This window comes from Asparagus officinalis, chromosome 8 (genome assembly GCF_001876935.1).
Source record: "Asparagus officinalis chromosome 8, Aspof.V1, whole genome shotgun sequence".
Classification (NCBI taxonomy): Eukaryota; Viridiplantae; Streptophyta; class Magnoliopsida; order Asparagales; family Asparagaceae; genus Asparagus; species Asparagus officinalis.
In genome coordinates this window covers 95523829-95544952 of record NC_033801.1, presented here as the reverse complement: position 1 = coordinate 95544952, position 21124 = coordinate 95523829, and the positions used below count along the sequence as shown (strand labels likewise).

The window sequence follows — 21124 nt, the reverse complement described above, 5'->3', positions numbered from 1 at the left end:
GATGGTATATTATTCCTCTTTCTATTGTCGTCGTTGTTATGATGGTATATTATTCCTCTTGAAACAGAATCCTCTATAATATCAGACCACTGACCAAAATAACAATGTAAAGGAGATTTGACATGATCCAAATCAAGTAAGCTCTTGAAAAACCAAAGTTAATATTTGTTGTACAAAAAATTAATGCGCTAATGAAAGACATTTACATAGGAACGAAATTCAAACAAAACCCCTCTGAGCTTAGTGCAGTGCAGTAAATTCTGTATGCGCATGCAAAATTTGGAGACTGGTGCTTGAAACAAGTCTGTATTGACTCTGCGGCATTTGTGAATTTATCAACTTGAAATTTGCATTCCTCTCAATTATAAAAAAATGTCACATCGTTGACCTCTCTTCACAATATAAAAACTCTTTCTTGCCATGGATAACCTGAAAATTTGTGCTTTAAAAAGAAATTATTAGTAGATTACAAGTGTGGTAGCAGATACATACATGTTAGGAAACTCTACTGTTTTCAACCGATGTATAAACAACATGTAATTGGATTCAATCATGACATGTACATTTAAGTCTAAACAATTAAAGATACATTCAATAACACATAGTGGTGCTATCATTTTCCTAACACATACCTCTGTTAATAGACATATATCTCCCAGTGAAAATTTGCATACAAAATCAACACAAACACACAGCTTTGAATTACAAAATTCAATAAAAATTCACTTATCCATTACCCTCTTCTGACCTTTCCATCTCAATCGGTCTAACAACTCACTCTAAAGCAATGTTTTAAAAGAAGTATGTCAACGCGTCTAAACATAGTCTCGTAAGCACCCACTAATTTCTAAAAAATTGGTCTACAATGATAAAAAGAATCAACCCGGCTCCATCTATCAAACTAGGATCCAAACCAAGGATAGAGGATGCAAGATCTAATCCAAACGATATTCTTGGAAATTTCAAATCAAGCTAGCAAGGTGGTAAAATAAATAATCAAGAAATGGAATTTTAAAGAAAATAGAAAAACACCAACCCCTATAGAAATATGTAGGATCTGATGTGGTAGTGGCGCCACTGGGCATGGAGGTGGGCGGCGATTTGACGACGGAGTGGGAAAGTCACGGAGGAAGAAGGGTCTTGGAAGGGGGGAGAGAGATCTGGATCTTGTTTTGGGGCTTGGCTTTTGGGGAGGAGGAATATGTGGAAACGGGGTTGATTTGTTTGGTCTTGGAGGGGGTTCATTGCAAAACTGCCAGCGCTTTTTTCTAATCAACAGCGGAAACGAATCGCACGCATCCACGTGGACTGCAGTGCATTGAAGGGCCAACGCTTCCCTAGTTTTCGCACGTTGCTGTGCGAAATATTTTTGTATCCGAAGAAAACTCTCTCTCTCTATATATATATATATATATATATTACATAAATATATTATATTTAAATTAGTTATAATGAGAAATAGTTTTAAAGAATAATTTTAAAAAAAGAATATTATTATTTATTATAATATAACTGATAGTCGTAGAGCACGACATTTCATGTGCAAAACGACATCGGGTTCCAGTTTCCTTTTACCGTATTATTATGTTAGAGATTATTTAATTACAGCATCGGGTTCCAGTTTCCTTTTACCGTATTATTATGTTAGAGATTATTTAATTACAGATAGCTTGCATGAGAAGTTTGGACACCCTAGTAGAAAGATATTAATGAAGTCTACTTATGTGTGTTTTTATGCTGTGTAGACTCTGTTCATGCATTATGTATTTCGTTCGTAGTTATTACTCATGCCATGTGAACTTGTTTAATCATGTTTGACATGTCATGTTATCATTGTATAGAATTAGTTTTATTTATTACATCTTGTTGTGATTGGGAACCCTAGTAGTTCATGATTTAGTGGCCTCATGCGTCATGAACAGACCTTGTGACATGTGTAGGTGTGTTGATTGATTTAGGTGGAACCAGAGATATTATGGACTTTAATTGTTAACTTAGAAAAGCAAGATGAGTTGGGCTGGGAAATTCTATGTTCATGTGATCGGATATGACTGTTGATATATCTTTCAATCTTGCACCAGTGGATTGGTGTCATCACTGGGGTTGGTTTGTTGAGTCACAGTGGATCGGTGTCGCCACTGGGGCTGGTTGGTTGGGTCAAAGTAGATCGGTGTCGCTACTTTGGTTTATGAATTTTTTTGATTGGAAGCACGTAGGGGATATGCGAACAGTCAGTTATCCGATGATATGAGCGTTGACTCTGTGTGAGATGTGAACCAGTGACATGTTACAGGATGGCTAGTTACATGACCTTGTTATTTGAATGATCTATGAATTCCTGCAAGATGTAGGCTAGTTGTATTTCTTTCATACATAGATCGGAATTAAAATTTAATTATCTACAATTTGAGACATATGGTATATACATTGAGGGTTTCCTTGTTTGGATTATTTCGCTTGACGTACTACATCTCTTGTTGTAGATTTTTAAGTATTAATTACATCTAGTTGTATGACCTTATTACTTGGATGAGTATTCTGATTGCTAGCTGCTTGACCTCGTCACCGATTGATTTTTGGATTCTTTGATTATTATATACTATTGGTGGATTTCATCTAGTTTTTAGTTTTCCAACTGCATGCTTCTATTTATTATTACTGTTTTTACCTTGGTCATTCGACCGTTTATTTCTCCCATGCGGGATCTTGTCGTGTGTCATGCACGCTGACGTACACCTATTTCTCTGGTGTACGTCAAATTTAGGAGACAGACAGACTCAGTTCGCAATCGTACATGAGCCAGAGGATTCTTAGCAGGAGTGTCCTACAAACGGAGTAGAAAAACAAGCTGAAGCGTAGTGGTTTTCTTCCATAGTAGTTGTGGGACATTAGAACTCTTTATCATATTTTTTTCTTAGTTTGATAATGGATTTTCGTATTTTTAGTAGTACTTTTTTTATTATGAACTATGTATTTTTATTCCTAGTTGGACCGTTTTTGTAATAAGGGTATGTTTGACCCATATTTTTTTGTCTAGAATGATCTGCTTGATGATATGTTTATTTCTTATTCTGGGTTGTCTTTATATTCTTGTTATTGTGATCGGGGACCTGTAATTGAGATATATGTACTTGACGCTTGGTGTATTGGATTAAGAAGAAAAGAAAAGAATAAAATAATAGTGTATATTTCTTCTCAATCTAATACATCATAGACTTGTTCACATTCCTATTCCCCGGTATTTTGGGAAGCGGGGCGTGAAATTTTTTTTTGGTGACCCATGCAGGTCATGGTCCCGGGTCCTCACTAGTAAGAATATAGTGGATAATTTAGATACATATCATATTTCATCCGTACGACTACGATTAAATTCTTATACTATTATCTTAATAGATATGTTTAATTCCTATTTTCCTAATATATTATTTTGATTTTAACGTTAGTTTTCCTTTTATCCTCGTTTTCCTTCAGAGCCATGGTGGGTATGCATGGCTTTAGTAATCCGTCTAGTAGCAGTGCCCCGCCACCCGAAGTGGACCCAAACCAGCTTCTTGCGATGATTCAGGGGTTGGTTACTAACCAGCAACACCTGGCTGGGTAGCTACACAGGGAGCCTCAGCATCAGCCTCTCCCTCGTGCAGAGTCTGGTGTTAGGGAGTTTCGATACATGCGACCGTCTTCCTTCTTTGGTGCTGAAGGACCCTTAGCAGCGGAGGAGTTCCTGAAGGTCACTGAGACTATTCTCACGATGACCCGTATTGTCCCTACTGAATGGGTAGATCTTATAGATATTCAGCTCACCGATACCGCTCGGATATGGTGGGCAGCTAAGAAGACCCATCTAGAGAGGACAATCATGTGGTAGACGTTCACAGAGTGCTTTAATAGGAAGTATTTCCCTCAGTCGGCTCGGGACGAACTCCTACGTAGGTTTGTTGAGCTCAAGCTGGGAGGCCGATCAGTTGATGAGTATGAAGCCGAGTTCTCTTTCCTGAGTCGATATGCTCCTCATCTGGTTACAAACCCTACCATTAGGAGGCATCAGTTCTAGAAGGGTCTGGATAAGTATATCAGGTTTTCTTTGGCTCGTAGAGCACTTGCGACTCACGAGATAGGAGAAACCTACACCAAAAGGAGGATTGGAAGACTTGGGGAGTTGTTTCACTATTTGTGAGATAATCCCCGCCGTCTCGCATAGGCGAGATAGTGTTTGCTATCTCACCTATACAAGACAATCCCCACTGTCTCGCATAGGTGAGACAGTGTTTGTTGTCTCACCTATACAAGACAGTGTTTGTTGTCTCACCCATACAAGATAGTGTTTGTTGTCTCACCTATGCGGGATAGTGTTAGCTATCTCACAAATAGTGAGATAGCCTCCCCTATTAAGGTAGAACTTTTGTGGGCCCACTTGACCCCTGTCAAGTCAGAGGAGATCATCCAACAAGAAGGAAAGCAAAGAAGAACACAAAACACAACTCAAAAAGGACTTGGAGCTGTCTTACAGTTAGTGAGATATTATCCACTGTCTCGCATATGCGAGACAGCAACGGCTGTCTCGCCAACTACGAGACATCCTCCCAAGTCTTCAGCACATTTTATTTGGTTTTGTGGGATCCACTTGGATCCATAACTACTTGAGAACACTCATTAACGTTAATGGGCAGTTTCACCCTAAAAATATGCCCACTACCCATGAAAAATGTGGCATTTAATGCACTTTAAGTAGTAGGACGGTGGTTACAAAGTGCCTGCAACTGTCCCATTTGGCTGAGATAGTGGACACTATCTCAGAAGCATGAGACAGTGTCCAAGGGGTTGTTTGCATTCTTTGAGTTATGGTCTCCTACCTCTATATATACCCCCTACGCACTTGTGAAGGGTACCAAGGTGGACCAAGGTGTGAACAAGCAGAGTGAGGCTGGTATTTGGCGAACATTGAGAGCAAGAGAGAGTTCTCATTCACTTCCAAGCATTCTCAAGAGTCCTTTGGTGTTTCCTTGAGTTTAAACTTAGATTTGATCTTAAGAAGAGTACTTGTCTTACCTCGCTTAGACACTTACTTCTGTTATTGTTTCCCCGTTGAAACATTAACTTCAAACCTTCTTCGTATCTGACTTAGAAATGTTGCTCGGTGGTCAACGAATAACGCATCCCCAGCACAGGCAAAGAATCCCACATAAGCAGAGGCTACTACGTAAGAGTTTCTATGTGTGTTACTAGGGAGTGCGATTTTATTTTCTTTGTAAAGGAGAGATTTACACGTGTAAAGCTTATTCTTTTGTTTCTTTTAAATGACTTAATGGTAGCAACAAAGAAAATTGTTCCCGAAGCAAATAACCCACATTCGGTGAGCTTGCGGATTTCCTTCTTGATTTGTTCTATCAACTCCGAACGGAAGCACCATTGCTATTGTTTGACCGGCTTAACGCTAGGGTTAATGTCAAGATGATGTACAACCACGCTGGGGTCTAGACCCGGCATGTCTTCATAGCTCTAAGTGATAACATCAATGTACTCTTGAAGGAGAACTATGAGTTCTTCCTTTTTAGCGGATGATAGACTTTCACTGATAAAGATGGGCTTATGGTTGATTTTGTCACCTATGTTGATTTGAATCACTTTATCTTCGATGGGAGTTTCTCTTACTTCAAAATGTGACTCCCATTGCTTCTCATGTTTCTTTGCCCATGAATCGTCTTTAGGATCTTCGAGCACCTTGGATTCATCAAGATCCATGGTTAGGTTGTATGAGACATGTTGGTCATGAATTCACTACACAAGACTCTGAGGCTAACATCAAGATCCCAATTGAACGTGTCTGAAGAACTACTTAGGAAGTCATCGGATGTTGGTCTTGCTTGTGGCTTGACTTTTGAAGAGATGTAACTGAGTCCTTGTTTAGTTTAATTGTAATGATTAAAAACTTCACCTTCTCGTGTAAAGGGGATCAAAGGGACTCATAGTCCTCTATTGAAATTCAATTCTTATTTTGCAGTGAGGCTATATCCCATTTTTACCATAATTTGTTAAGATTGTTAGCTGTATCGGGAGAATTATGACGTTGCCTTAGCTTCTTCATCGAAGCTCTGTGTGTGAGCTTGTGACTCAAGTTTTCTGAAGATGATTGGCTTCAAAGTGTTCTCTATGGATAGAACCATGAAGGTGGCATCCTCTAAGTTGTCCAGCTACTTGTGAGCAGAGTACAACTCGTTCATCAGCATATGCAATATTGGTTCTAAGGCTAACCTGGTCATCAGATTTTCGACTCTTGAGTTTTCAAACTCAGAGTCTAAAGAATAGTCGTAAGAAAACTCTTCTTCATTGAAGATCCAATCGCTTTGATCTTCGACGGATTGGTCAATATAGAGGTCCTATAGGGTAATTACAGGTGGATCTATCTCCCAGACTGAATCGTCAACGGGATCTAACTCAACATTTGCTTTTTTACTGCTATCCTCGTCATTGGGGAGGACAATCTTAATTGTTTGACTTGCATTAGACAAGAGAGAGTAAGTAAAGTAATTCTCCACCCCCTTTAAAGGATGCTTTTCAGCATCAACTCTCTGTTGGACTCCCTGTTCATCAATATATTTAAAACACTGATGAAGTGTTGAAGGGTTGATTTGGTTAGAGTGGATCCAAGGTCATTCAAGCAGAAGATTGTAAGGTGTTTTGACGTCGATGACATAGCAAGTCACTTTCATCTTCGAGTTTTCGATCTAACACTTAAGTCAGATTTTTTTAAGAGATCAGCTACTGGTGGAGTTGAAGCCAATATGGTTGCATACGTCTTTGAGAGCTTGTAAAGGGGGATTCCCAAGAAGCTCAATAGCCTTCACAGAATTATACTCAACGTGGAGCCTGTATCGATGTGAATCCTCTCGATCCTTGACAACCTTATATACCCAGTGTAGTAAAGGGGTCGGTTGTGATGATGACCTCTGATCAACATGTCCTCCAGGGTGAAGGTGATGCACGGCATCTTCTTTCGACATTGATAGCATTGCTCGGGTCCTTCATCTTGAGGAGGTTTGATCATGTGGGCGAGAAATGCCTCACTATCATTCAGGGCTTCTTTCAAAGCCTCTCTCGTATTCTTAGACAAACGTAGTAGTTCGAATAAAGTGATACGATATGGAATGTTAGTCAATTGTGCCATGATATCATATTTGAACGGGGCCTTAGGGTCTCTTAGAGGACGATGTAAGGCTTTATAGAACCAGGTCTCCTTTTGTTTGGCTATTTGGGTTGTTTGAACATTCTTGGCTGATTGTAATCCCTTAGATAATCTTTGTTGAATCGTGTCCCTGTCGTGGCTATCTTCTCTTCCTCCGAGTCGGTGAGTTAAGTGACATGCATGGACTCTTGTTCAATGATTGTGGAGATGGTGTAAAGCCTTCATCTTTTGCTTATTCTTAGACTTCTGAAGAGTCCATTCTTTATCTTGAAGAATGACAGAATGTACCCATATTATTTCTTCTCTCGCTATGGTAAGAGGAATCAAGCCTCGGCTTTACTGGTTTTAGCGATCATGATTAACCACCTCCATTCTTGCACTAGGAATAGGGATTGCGCCATCTTGGGCTTGAATTTTTGGCATAGAGCCAAATTAGAGGGTTACCTATGTTATCGGTGACTTTCTTTTGCTCGGGTTTGAGCTTAAGAATTCCTGATTCGACGAATGTCTGGATCTTGCCCTTGATGTTGTAGCAGTTCTTTGTTGTGTCCCAACATTCTATGATAGAGATAGTAGTTGCGGTCATTGGTCTTTCTGACTTCTTCTGGGGATTGAATTTCTGGAAGCTTCAAACAATTTCTCTTGTTGAGGACGTAGAAGATGGCGACTGAATGTTCATCCTTGAACGAATAATTGCGCTGGAATTTCTTCCTTGGCTCTCTTTGTTGGTTGTTATTGGGATTCTAGACTCCAACTTTGAAAGTCTCTTTGACTTTTGGTTGTGATGCATGTCCTTGTTTACCTCTGTTGCCCTTGAAGTTGGTGTGAGGCTCAAATTTGTTCAACCGCTCTGACGACTTCTCAGGTATCTCGGCCTACTCCATCAAATCCTTCCAAATATGAGCAGTGACAATGCCCATATGAGCTTCAATTCATACCATGAAGTTGTGCCGATAAGTTTGAAGCAACATCGATAAAGGCATATCTCGACATCGCAATATCAGGTTGAGGTATCTCTCAATGTATTCCTTGACTGTGTCATTCCCACTTTGTTTCTCAGAAAGGAGTTTGGCCATGGTGACGTCAAATTATTTCTCATGAAATTATGAGAGGAACTTTGATTCTAAATCTGTCTAGGACCTGATTGAACCTTTGGGCAAATTTTTGAACCAATCAAAGGCTACCCCTTGAAGGGTGCTAATGAAAAGACGTGCCTTAATGTCATCATTACCCACTACATTTCCAGTTTGCTGGTAGAAGTAGTTTATATGTTGGTTCGGTGAACCTTTGTCATCAAATGTGTGAAGCGTTAGTGGCTTGAACTTTATTGGGTAGGGAACCATGTCTCATTCGACGGGATAAGGTCGGGTGATTCTAACTTTCTTGAGCTCAATTCGTTGAGAAAGAACATTGAGTTATTTCTATATATCTTCCAAGGCTTTCGCTTCCTTATTTGGCTTTGAAGGTAGAGACGTTCCTGACCTTGCGTGTTCAGAGTCTGCATCATCTTTATGTTCTTGGTCATCTTCAAGAGTATTTTCACCAAATGGCCTTTTCCTTTTGAAGAACTCCCCTGAGGATGAGAGGCTAATAGAAGTTGCTTAGCCATCTCTTCCAAACATTCAATTCGCTCATCTGAATCTTTCTTCTGAATCACCATTTGAGTCAAAAGTTTGCCATGTCTATCGCTCATTATCGTTCTTGACTTGAACTAGGGGTTAGATTCGATGTCATGACGGAGTTGGCTCCACTAGTAAAAATACATTTTGACCGTCTACATTAACATTAGATGTAACATGACCATACCTGAAAAAAGTTCAATAAATCATAGGTAAATATACTATAATCGTAACAGATACGTCATAACCTTAACGAGCATGACATAAAATTCACTTATATAAGACAAGTGTAATATATATTCCATAACCTTAACAAATATATAAGAATGTTAACAATTACATTATAATCTTAATAGTGTTCACCATCAACTTAATATATACATTAATGGGTTAACTTGTACTGCAAATATTTAACAAGCATGTCATAACTTTAGCAAGAATGTTATAAGTTTATCTAATTCCAGGAATGAATGTATTTGCTCATTACTCAAGGGAGTAGTTGATAACAATGGTGTATGTCATTAGATCTATCTCATAAGTTTCTTTTATATAATCATTTCGTTCTACTATAGTGTATTTATAACAAGCTGATTGGAGCAAGTTCCCCAAAACATGATTGTTCTTCAACTTTATTCCTAAGTCCATTAGTTTTAATCTAAAGTTTTCCGATGTGGAACACATCTGGAATAGAGAGCTTCTGAAAAATATTCTTTCATTGGTTCTCTAATTCCTTTTTCGCATTTGAGATTATAACGAATTGGTTAGAGGATTTGTATAAGTCAAGCCTTTCATAAAGTATGGGCCTCAAACCTTGGAGGAACCATTTTTAGTTAATCAAATTCTCCTGATCGCACATGCAGTAAGCTAAGGAAAATATCCATTAATATCCATCATATGTTATGACACTAAGGAGTATATATTGATATCAATCTTTCAAAAGGGTAACATCTAAAAATATAAGGTATATGCACCCACTCAAGAAATCATTTATGTAAGCAGCATAATAAATAAAGAGTCTTGTAAACCTTCCTTCACTCTATTCAATGCAAATATGGCTGCCTAGATTTGTCTTATTTACCATGGGCTCATACTTATAATAGTAATTAAAAAATATATCATTTTTAGTCGACATGTCTTAGTAAAATTATAAACTAACCATAAATTTAACAGCTACAAGTAAAAGTAACAACTGCCTGTTAATATTAGCACCCAATTATTATACTTAACAGTCACATGTGAACATTAACAGTTAATGATTTAAGTTAACATGAATTTGGCAGCATTCACATGTTATGGGTTAGGTTTAATTTGTAACACATATACTGAGTAGATAATTACCTTAAAATTTTATCATTGTAGTTGATCATACAACTCATAAATATCATCATACAGCTGCCCTTGTACTCTCTCTTCACACGACCATGTCTTACTATAATAAATCCTAAGTCCGTACTTTGTTAGGAACTCCTTTTTCACGTCAATAAGGTAGATTTCTGGTCGCACCTTCAACAATGCTTGCAATTGGATTGTAATAAATTTGCAGGATACCCTAGAGCGATCTATAGTGTTGTCATACATCCCACAATTGTGTTTGTTCACAAACTTGTTGATCAAAAGTCTCATTTCATTTTTAATAGGAGAGGTAAACAATATCCAAGAGTAGCTATAAGTTTCCTTATATTGGTCAAAAAAATCCAGATACGTTTTGATTCATTCTTTGCAAATTCAAAGTTAAAAATTTTGGCCATAGAATAGTATGATAAAGCTAATGTTAAGTCACCGACGCTTTCAAATTGTTGTCCCTCTTCAGTTAATGCAGTGCCTACCATGCAGGAATCATGACAGTGTTGTTAATAATGTTATCAATCTCATTACATTCTCACTACACGAATTATCAGTGGGAATCCTCTCTAAAATATGACTTGCAGCAGGAGTACCATCATTACACTGTGAGTCAATATAGTAATAATATTGTACAAATTTAAAAATCAGTCAAATCCTAATATCGACACAAAAAATAATAAAAAGTGTAATGATTTATTGGTAAACTTATCGAAAAAGTCTAATAGTTGACGAGTGATTTTTAAAACTAACACCTATTTGATAAGCTTAACAATTATGACATATAGTTAACATGTATCTGTCATACATAATATTAAACCCGAAGTGTTTCTCTATACTTAATATTTCTCCAAACTTTGATCACAGAATATTTCTCCAAACTTTGATCACAGAAATCATAACTTTTCCAAAAGCTTATCAATAACTTACATCTCAGGAGGTACCTTTTGTTTTCAGAAGTGAAAGCCTCTATATCTACATTAGATTGCATATGGATCTCCACACATCCAATATTATGGATATGCTCCACTATACACTTCAAATCATTTTCATTCTCAATCGCAAAACTGATATTGGAGTTCCTTTTAGATTTATATATCATTGATAACGCATCATATGGAACTTTCAACCTCTTTGAAACATCAAATTTCAATTTAAAAAAGTTCGTTGAAAACGTTACCACTGAGAATACCTCTTTCTCACGTAAGAACACCATATAAATTAGAGGCTATTTTGCCATTAATGAAGGGGAGTTATGAGGAGTAATGAATGAACTTTTAGGACTTGAGAGGAGTTATAGAACATAAACCCTGACACCATAAATGAGAGAACACAGTCATAAACAAGTGAGGCTGAGAGAAATTTGGGTTCTTAAGTGAATCAATAGAGGGAAATCAACCAAAATTCCCTCCAATATTCCCGTCTTATTGCATTCAATGCGATCTCGACTAAGTGCCCCAATCACCACCAGATCCGAGCGGAGATCTTTCCCTTTTGATGAATGGAGTGCATTTTTCAGAGTAATGGGTAAAACACATATACAAATGGACTACGTGTGAGCTGAGGGGCTGGGGTACATAATTTTTGGTTTTTTAAGGCTAATACACATGGACCATAATAGGATGTGTTGGACCACGTTGGTTTTTATTTTTTGGGAAAAATGTGTCCAGGCCCCAAAAGTGGGAACTTCGTGTGACTAGCCCCCCTGTACTTTGCCCCATGTGGAATAGCCCCAAAAAATGGGCTTTAATGTTTTAAGCCCCCTCCACGTCAGCTTTATACTAAAAGCAGATGGTATTTTACAAAAAACCCGAAACTGCCCTTCTCTTTCTTCCCCAGACGAGTCCTGGAAGTCACTTCTCATTAATGCGATATGATGGGGAAAATGGAGGGAAATTTCCCCCTTTTTTTACTCCATCTAACTAGTTAGTTCTCCATTACTCCTCCTCCTCAGACCAAAATTCTCTCCATAACTCTCTCCATCATGAGCAATAACTAGTTAGTTCTCCATTACTCCTCCTCCTCAGATCAAAATGGCTGAAAAGGACATCATCTGCATTGTCTCTTCGCAGTATAAAGCGGTATTCTTGAAGATTAATTCTTCAACCACCATCTTGGATCTTAAGTTTGATGCGGCAGAGATGTTAGATCTTCCATACGAGTCATTAATTTTGGCATACGAAGATCAAACAGTTGGAAGCTTAAAATTTCTCATTGAGAACGATGGTGATCTGACGTCTATGGTGGAGCATTGCCACAATCTTGGACTGAAAGAGGTTCACGTGCAAGCTTTTAAAGAAGGAGATGATTCTTCGAATAAACAGGAAAACGAGCAAGTCCGACAAGACATGTAGGTTAACTGTAAAATCAATTAACTTAAGTTCTAATCGTCTTCTTGTTAGTTCTATACTAGGTTTAACTGGACTTCAGTTCTAATGTTTTATTTGTCATTAAGCAGTTCTTTGTTATGCTCCATACTAGAGTTCTAATGTTTTATTTGTCAGTTCTAATCGCTATTTTGTTAGTTCTACTAGAGTTATTGCTAGTTCCACTATAGTTCCCATATTGTTAGTCCTAATTGTTATAAATTAGATATAACGTGGTATAAATTAGACAATGTAGGTATAAAATAGAACTAACAAGCCATCAGTTAGAACTGACACTAACACACTACAGATTAGAACTAACAATGTGCATATTATTAGAACTAACACGCTACAGAATAGAACTAATACTGTACAGATTAGAACTAACACTCTATAGAATAGAACTAACACTGTGCAGATTATTAGAACTAACACGCTACAGAATAGAACTAACACTCTACAGAATAGAACTAACACTGTGCAGATTAGAACTAACACTGTGCAGATTAGAACTAACACTCTACAGAATAGAACTGACATGTTATAATTATGAAATAGCTTGTTATAAAATAGAAATAACTTCGTTAAATTAGAACTAACCTTTAATGGCTATATTGTTTGTTCTAATAGCTATTATGTCAGTTCTAATCAATGCACTGTTAGCTCTAATGGTTATATTGTTAGTTCTTTTAGTTCTAATTGATTCTAACAGCAAGCAATTATCGTTTTTGCTTTTTAGCTTTTGCTATTATCTGTTGATACTTCTATTATTTCTGCAGTTTGAAATCAAAAAGTGTAGACTGTGGCCCGTCGGCGTTGTTGACCACAAGTGTTCCAGATAAGAATCCCAATGACAATCCTTCCGGAGATGATGTCATGACGATTGATGACATGATTAGCAGATCAGAGAGGATTCCTGCTTGGTGGCACACAGCTTTAACCGGTGAGGGACAACGATTTGAAAGTGCGAAGGAGTTAAGATTGGCCTTGCTATACTACTCCATGGCAAAAAAATTCGAATACGAGTTTGGGAAGAATGAACCGAAGCGTATTCGAGTGTTTTGTTGGTTTAAGGCAGCAAAAAATTGTCCGTGGATGTTATTTGCCTCTCCACCAAAAAATGATAATAGACTTGAAATCAAAAAGTTTGTGGACAATCACAGTTGTGGGCAGCATGACAATAATGCTGGTCAATCTAGAGCCTCAAGGCGATTCATTGCTACCCAATTACAACCCACGTTAAAGGTTCGACCGGATATACGGCCTATTGACGTTCAAAAGGAGTTTCTAAGCTCGTATGGGATTAGGGTCGATTATAGTAAGATTTGGTGGGGTAAAGAAAGAGCACAAGAGAAATTATATGGTGATGCCCATGAGTCCTACGATCAATTACGATGGTAAATAGAAGATGCTATATAACAAAAGACAAACTAATTTTCTTTATGTGATGTTGATTATACTAATTTTTCAATGTTGGTACTAACGCTTAATCTTCAATTTTCTAGGTATGTAGAAGAGGTCAAGAAGACAAACCCAGGTAGCTATATTCATGTTGAACAAAATGAGGGGAGGTTTACAAGGTTATTCATATGCTACGCCGCCTGCATAAATGGTTTTTTATACGGCTGTAGACCACTCTTATTTTTGGATGGTACCTTTCTTAAAGATCGATTCAAAGGCATACTCCTAAGCGCCGTAGCATATGATGGAAATCAGGGGATATTTCCATTGGCGTATTGTATATGCGATCAGGAAAATAATGTTAACTGGAAGTGGTTCTTACAAGGTTAGTTCTATCCCTAGCCATGTTAGTTCTGTTGCAGGTTATGATAATTCTAGCTCATTCATTGCTAACTCTAATTCGTGTATGGTAACCACAACTCTTTGTAGGTTTGTGGTCTATTCTCTATGAAAGGCCAGATCCATACAACCCTCCACACAAGCTAGTGATAATTTCAGATGCGGATAAGGGGATCAGAGAAGCAGTTAGAGAATTTTTTCCAGATTCTATACACTCTCGATGTGTGTTGCATCTAGTTGAGAACTTCAGGACAAAGTTGAAGGATTTGGGATTCAAATCAAAAGATACTCAGATCTTGGGTAATCTATTGCAATCTGCCTGTTACAAATATACTAGAGCAGAATGGAACGATTACATAGACGACATTAGACTGGTTGACGAAAGATCTTACAATATTGTGATGAACTACGCTCCAGAGAACTTGGCCAATGCGTTTTTCCCTGGAGTTAGGTAAGTTATAAGCTATTTCATTACATGACTATTATAAGCCGCTGATTTGATGGGGCCATGTCCTAAGATTGAAGCGGTAGGCCAGCATCTCTCGGAGCTCCTGCACCGATGGGCGGCCTCTATCAAGATTGAAGATGGCGAAAGCAGAAAGATGTCGTATGGTGCTGGAGGTGTTGGCCGGGACGGTAAGCATCCTCGGAAGGGCACTTGCGGTAATTCCATGATGACAATCTCGAGTGCTGTGTCCTGTCCCATGGCAGTGTACACAAGAAGGATCCCCAGCCATTTGTGAGGGTATACGATGAAAATAGATGACGCTGGGTTGTGGTTTTTAGCAGGGGGAGGGGTTTGCAGAGGCGCCTACGCTGGGGCCGGTAGAAGAAAGGTGGTGACCATACCTATCGATGGAAGTTCGTATTAGGTATTTAAGTTAATTAATTTATTTAACTGACTTGTGAACACGCGAATATATGATGTGACATGTTTGTGTGATGGAACCGTCGCTTCGAAAGAAGTGAGCAGCTGGAGGTCTGAAGATAACTTAAATAATTAAAAAATTAGAACTGGCTCTGAGATAGAACTAACGAGCATGGTATAGAATAGAACTAACGTGAATGAGTTAGAACTAACGAGCATCACTAGAACGAACATGGTACAGATAGAACAATACATCTGATAACAATCATTTTCAATTACTTAAATATACATACATTATTGTATTTGTATGAACATATCATTCATCACTGTACACTGTTTCTTCTTTATGTCTTTGTTCAAAACCAGCCAGTAATAATTGTGCGGCAAGTCTTGCTCGCATAGCTTCAGGGATATCGTTCGGAGGATTAACCAGCAATGTTGATCGTCCTTCAATTATGGATTTTACAAAGAGGTAGACGAACACACCACAGTCAAAGCTGCAACATAGAGTGAGTTCATTAGACATTTTCGGTCCGTTCGAATACTATAACACAAATTTGAACAATATAGACATCGGAACTAACCGTCCTCTTTGTTGCTCGCATTTGATGGCTTGATATCTAAATATTTGGCGCACATTATCTTCAATAAAATCAGCATGATGGGCATCAAAGAAGTTTATGATTTTATTAACAGGCTCCATCCAAGCTTCGTGCCCAGCGGAGCTGTAATGCTTGACGACTTTATCTTTAAGGTCAACTTCTACAAGATGCCAATGGTCGTCCCTGACCAAAGGGATCAAGAGATGCTCTATGCGGAATACGGTATATTTGTCAATGAAGTTCAAATAAAGCTCGTAATTGTTCACCTCAAAGCCATAGAGTGAGTGCTGCAAACACATCATGTTTGAGTTGAAATTAAAACAAACATGAGCTGCGAAGGCTAACTAACACCGTATTAATTAGAACTAACACGCTACAGAATAGAACTAACACTGTGCAGAATAGAACTAACACGCTACATAATAGAACTAACGTTCTACAGAATAGAACTAACACTGTACAGACTAGAACTAACACTGTGCAGATTAGAACTAACACTGTGCAGAACAGAACTAACACTCTACAGAATAGAACTAACACTGTGCAGATTAGAACTAACACTCTACAGAATAGAACTAACACTGTGCAGATTAGAACTAACACTCTACAGAATAGAACTAACACTCTAAAGAACGGAACTAACATGACTTATGGTAGGTCTAATTTGATGCTAACTAGAACTAACGTGACTCATGGTATAACTAGCATGGATTACACAAGATCTAACATGAATTTCAATCAAAACTAACGTGGTGAAATTAGGAATAGCATGTTCTTACAAGAAAGAACACCGATACCACTCCATATCCTTTGCCGTATGCCTCCTGGCTAATCGTGTCCAAAACTGCTTCTTCCACCTGTAATTGTTATGAAACATTAAAATTCAATTTAAACAATATAATTTGAATTATTAAGGAAGTATATGTTAACCTTGTCGTCAAGGCGGCCACCACGAAGCACATATAACAACTCTTCCCTGTTAATAGTGCTGTTGGTTGTTACTATAACATTATATCTCCTGGTATAAATTAGAACTAACATGAATTAGAACTAATATGTGGAGAATTAGCATATAAATAGTCAACTGAAACTTACTTGTGAATCTTCTGAGAACAAAATTTGGTTAGGCTATCAATTTCAGCTTTGTCGAGTCTTTCTGCTACGGGAGATGGTATCTTTAAATTATGTACAAAAGCACCTGTGCTATCTATTATGCGTAAGTTAAACAATGTAGGGTCTGGAAGCTCATTATTCAGCTCTCCCAATAGAGCTTCCTCTTCATCTGTCATTGGCTTGAAACTCAACGCATCAAAAGTGGGGATTTGAATACCGGGATAAAAATGAGTAACTTTTTCAGCTAGTTTTACTTTTGGTTCAGGACTTTCAAGTATATCTATACTAATTTTTTCCTTTTTCTTTCTTTTGCCTTCAGTATATGGTGTCCTCTTGAATTTAGATCTCTTGCTTACCCTTTTTGCCTTTGGTCTACGCTTTGCTTTCACATTGCTCGTTAGAACATCTACAAGTTTGTCCACATTATGTTCAATATTCACAAGATCCTCTTCCTCCTGTGCTTCCAACTTATCTACATTCTCCTTGCCTTTATCTACAATATCTTCCTCCTTATCTACACCATCAACAGTATCCTCATCAAAACCTTTGTTATCTACAATAAAATTTTCATTTTCCATATGCTCCTCTTCCTTGTCTACCATATACTCCTCTTCCTTATCTACCATACGCTCCTCTTCATTATCTACAATATCTTCCATATGCTCCTCTTCCTTATCTACCATATGCTCCTCTTCCATATCTACAATATGTTGCATATGCTCCTCTTCCTTATTTACACTATCATCAACCTTAGTATCTACAGTCTGGTCAACCTTACTATATACCCCCTCCCCTGGAGAAGTAACAGGCTCCTCTTCTATTGCCTCATCGTCAGCAGGATGCTTTACATCCTCTTCAACAATCTTATGTACATGTTCTTGACTGGTGGGCTCTTCCTTATATACACTGCTTGTTTTGGACTTCTGTTCCTCTTGAGCTCCCCGTCGCTTCTTCCTAATTTTATTTGCAATTTTCTGTTTGATATTTGACTTAAGCAGCACCGGGTCTATAACCTCATCATGTCTTCCACATTTTTCAATTATCCTGTTAAGCCTGTTGATCTCAATCATGAATTCTTTACAATATTTGCTCTTGGTCTGCTTTGTAGCATCAAGAAGTCGCTTGAGAAATTTAGCAGAATTTCTCCAAAATGTGAGTTGCTGCTCAATGGGAAGAACATTGATCTCCTCTTCATCGTCAAAAGCAACGTCAATATGCTTTGCCATGATCTGTTATTGATACAAGATTATAATTTTAAGTAGGATTAAACATAATTAGGATATTCTTTGCAGTTAGTGTGAAATGAGTACGACTTAACATAACAGGATACTTACGTAACCTATTGAGAAGTTCTTAGTAGTTTCTTCCTGCAAAGTCTTCCTCTTTGCCTGACGCTTTTGCTGAAGAACTTCATCCCTTTGTTCAGCGGGAAGTGGATGAACATGACCAGGAGAAGCGACCTCCGCAATAGGCCTATGGACAAATGTTATTGACGCTGACTTAGCCTTTGAAATAATTGTCGGCATCCTCATAGATGCGATTCTCTCCTCCCCTGATGCCCAATTTGTCATTGGAGGTCTGGAGGTGTCTAAGAGGGCATATTTCTTTATGCCTGTCATCTCGTAGTACGAAAGCTGTACCAAATAATATATTTACCATTAACATTTAATACTAGACTAGACCAAAAAGAATAAAATATGGCTACATCTAGAACTAACATGGTGTAAATTAGTACGTGGTACGACATGAATTATGATAGAACTAACATGACCTATGATAGAACTTACATGGGTGCAGATATAAATGGGTGCAGATAGAACTAACACTCTACAGAATAGAACTAACACTGTGCAGATTAGAACTAACACTCTACAGAATAGAACTAACACTGTGCAGATTAGAACTAACACTCTACAGAATAGAACTAACACAGTGTTAGTTCTATTCTGTAGAGTGTTAGTTCTAATCTGCACAGTGTTAGTTCTATTCTGTAGAGTGTTAGTTCTAATCTGTCTGTAGCGTGTGAGTTCTAATCTGCAGATTAGAACTAACACTCTCCAGAACGGAACTAACACTGTGCAGATTAGAACTAATACGCTACAGAATAGAACTAACATAGAATAAGTTAGAACTAACAATGCATAGGTACGAACAAGAATGAAAGAATAGAACTAACATAGAATAAGTTAGAACTAACAATGCATAGGTACGAACAAGAATGAAACAAGATCAGTAAAATATGGAACTTACACACAATAGGAACTAACAATGCATAGGTACGAACAAGAATGAAACAAGATCAGTAAAATATGGAACTTACACACAATAGCGTCATGCAACCTGGGACATATGCGACCTTTTGCTTCTTCTTTCCCTCCAAAGCAACTCCAATACCCCTGATAATTTCATTATAAAAGAACGGGGCCCATGCAACAGAATTGACCCTCTGAATGCTATCCAGGTACCTGAGTAAGGGTCTAGGGATACCTTCCCCTGCTATGGGACTCCATATCATAGAGCATTGGTACAAAATTTGTAGCAGAGCAAAATCCTCGATATCCCGCTTTTTGGTAGATTCAACAAGCCGTTCAAGTAGCCCTTCAAGATGTTTACGTTGGCTGGTTTCTGATTTTTTTAACTTCTTACCCTCTTCAGAAATGAAAAGCTTAGCGAAGTATTCCAGCCATATTCTGCTTCTTGAGTCCCTATTGTTCCTTATGTCCTCCCCATAAATTGGGAAATAAGTATGGTTGTGGACCCATTGCAAATCAAAACTAACATTTTTCATACCCCCACTTTTTGAATCAGGTATACAAAAGGTGTTATTATCTCTATCGAAAAAGCTCAGCAGCAGCTCAAGGGTGGGCCGATCAGGCGCAGGAGCCCCAAACAAAATGTAGTGCTGAAATATAGAACCGCAGTATGCATCCCTATGCCACTGACGGATCTTCGGGGCAAGGCGCTTCATAAATGCCCAATAAGCCCCGATATTGGCCGTTAACCTTAGTGTTTCTGCTGAGCCTGTTAGAGCAATTTTTTCCCTGCAAAAAATTTTCGAATTTGTAAGTTCAATAAGACATATGAAACAATATTAGACCTAGCACTAACGGGAACAAAATAGAGCTAACACGTAGTGTTATAGAACTAACAATGGACTCAAACTAGAACTAACATTGGACAAAGCCTAGAACTAACAATATTGGGTTAATCTGCATTGTCTCTTCGCAGTATAACATAAGCCTAGAACTAACAATATTGGGTTAATCTGCATTGTCTCTTCGCAGTATAACATAAGCCTAGAACTAACAATATTGGGTTAATCTGCATTGTCTCTTCGTGGTATAACATAACACTTACTGTTTTTTTGAGGGGGGTTCTTTGGTACGACCAGCCATTGTCGTCCTCCTTTTCTGGTCTCGCCATTGTAATGCCTCCTTTTGCATTTCGATTAGGGTTTTCGTAGCTTCCGTAGCTTCCTCAGTGCTGCCACCCGCAGATGAAGCGCCTTTTCCTTCCAACTAGGCTCGGTGCCCGACCTCGTAGTCGTTACTGGATTCTTCCGTAGACGACATTTTTCCGGTGAAAACCCTAGAAACGTTGAAATCCGTACAGAAATTAGGAAGATGAAGAGTTTTTTATGGCGGTGCTAGGTGGAAGAGAGAGAGAAAGAGAGGGAGAGTACTTGTAAAGGTGAGGGGCACATTAACCCAGCTCAGTCCCATCAGAGGGCAAGATCGTAACTTCCTCTGGCTTTTTCTGAAAAAAAAGTCAATTCGAGGCCTCGTCGCAAATACTATGCGTATTTGGGGCTATTCCACATGGGGCAAAGTACATGGGGGCTAGTCACACGAAGTTCCCACTTTTGGGGCCTGGACACATTTTTCCCTTATTTTTTTGAGGTCTCGGGTTTTTATTTTTTAAGGTCTCGACATAATTTTTCATTTTTTATATGTAGAGAGAGAGTGTGAGAGTAAAGATGCTCGCATTCTCTTTTACAAGGTGGTTAACCGGCTTGCCCTAATCATAGATGATCATCCGCATAAAGAATCTTTATGCGAGGACAGCGTGTGAATATTTTTTATTAGGGTGGAGTGGAGAATTAGCCTTAGGGACTATTTAGTACGATTTCCATAAATAAACTAAATATATATGCAAAAAATAGTTTCCAAGTGTTTCTATAAATTTTTAGGGAAATTCTTTTTGGTAGTCTCAAAAAGTTGGGGTTTCTATCTTTT

At 38.2% G+C, this 21124-nt stretch overlaps 1 protein-coding gene and 2 long non-coding RNA genes across 3 annotated transcripts; 1 reads left to right on the top strand and 2 right to left on the bottom strand.

The window, feature by feature from the left end:
- LOC109822412 lies at window positions 124–1386 on the bottom strand. Its single transcript, XR_002242117.1, has 2 exons — window positions 1037–1386; window positions 124–429 (listed from the first exon to the last, which is right to left on the bottom strand). It is a non-coding gene; the product is annotated as an uncharacterized LOC109822412 (long non-coding RNA).
- Window positions 12034–14761, top strand: LOC109821556. The gene is made up of 4 exons (XM_020387735.1): window positions 12034–12490; window positions 13286–13903; window positions 14012–14292; window positions 14397–14761. Exons 1-4 carry the CDS (start codon window positions 12174–12176, stop codon window positions 14759–14761), a joined length of 1581 nt encoding a protein of 526 aa, XP_020243324.1. The 5' UTR covers window positions 12034–12173.
- LOC109851215 lies at window positions 15397–16010 on the bottom strand. Its single transcript, XR_002249721.1, has 2 exons — window positions 15759–16010; window positions 15397–15671 (listed from the first exon to the last, which is right to left on the bottom strand). It is a non-coding gene; the product is annotated as an uncharacterized LOC109851215 (long non-coding RNA).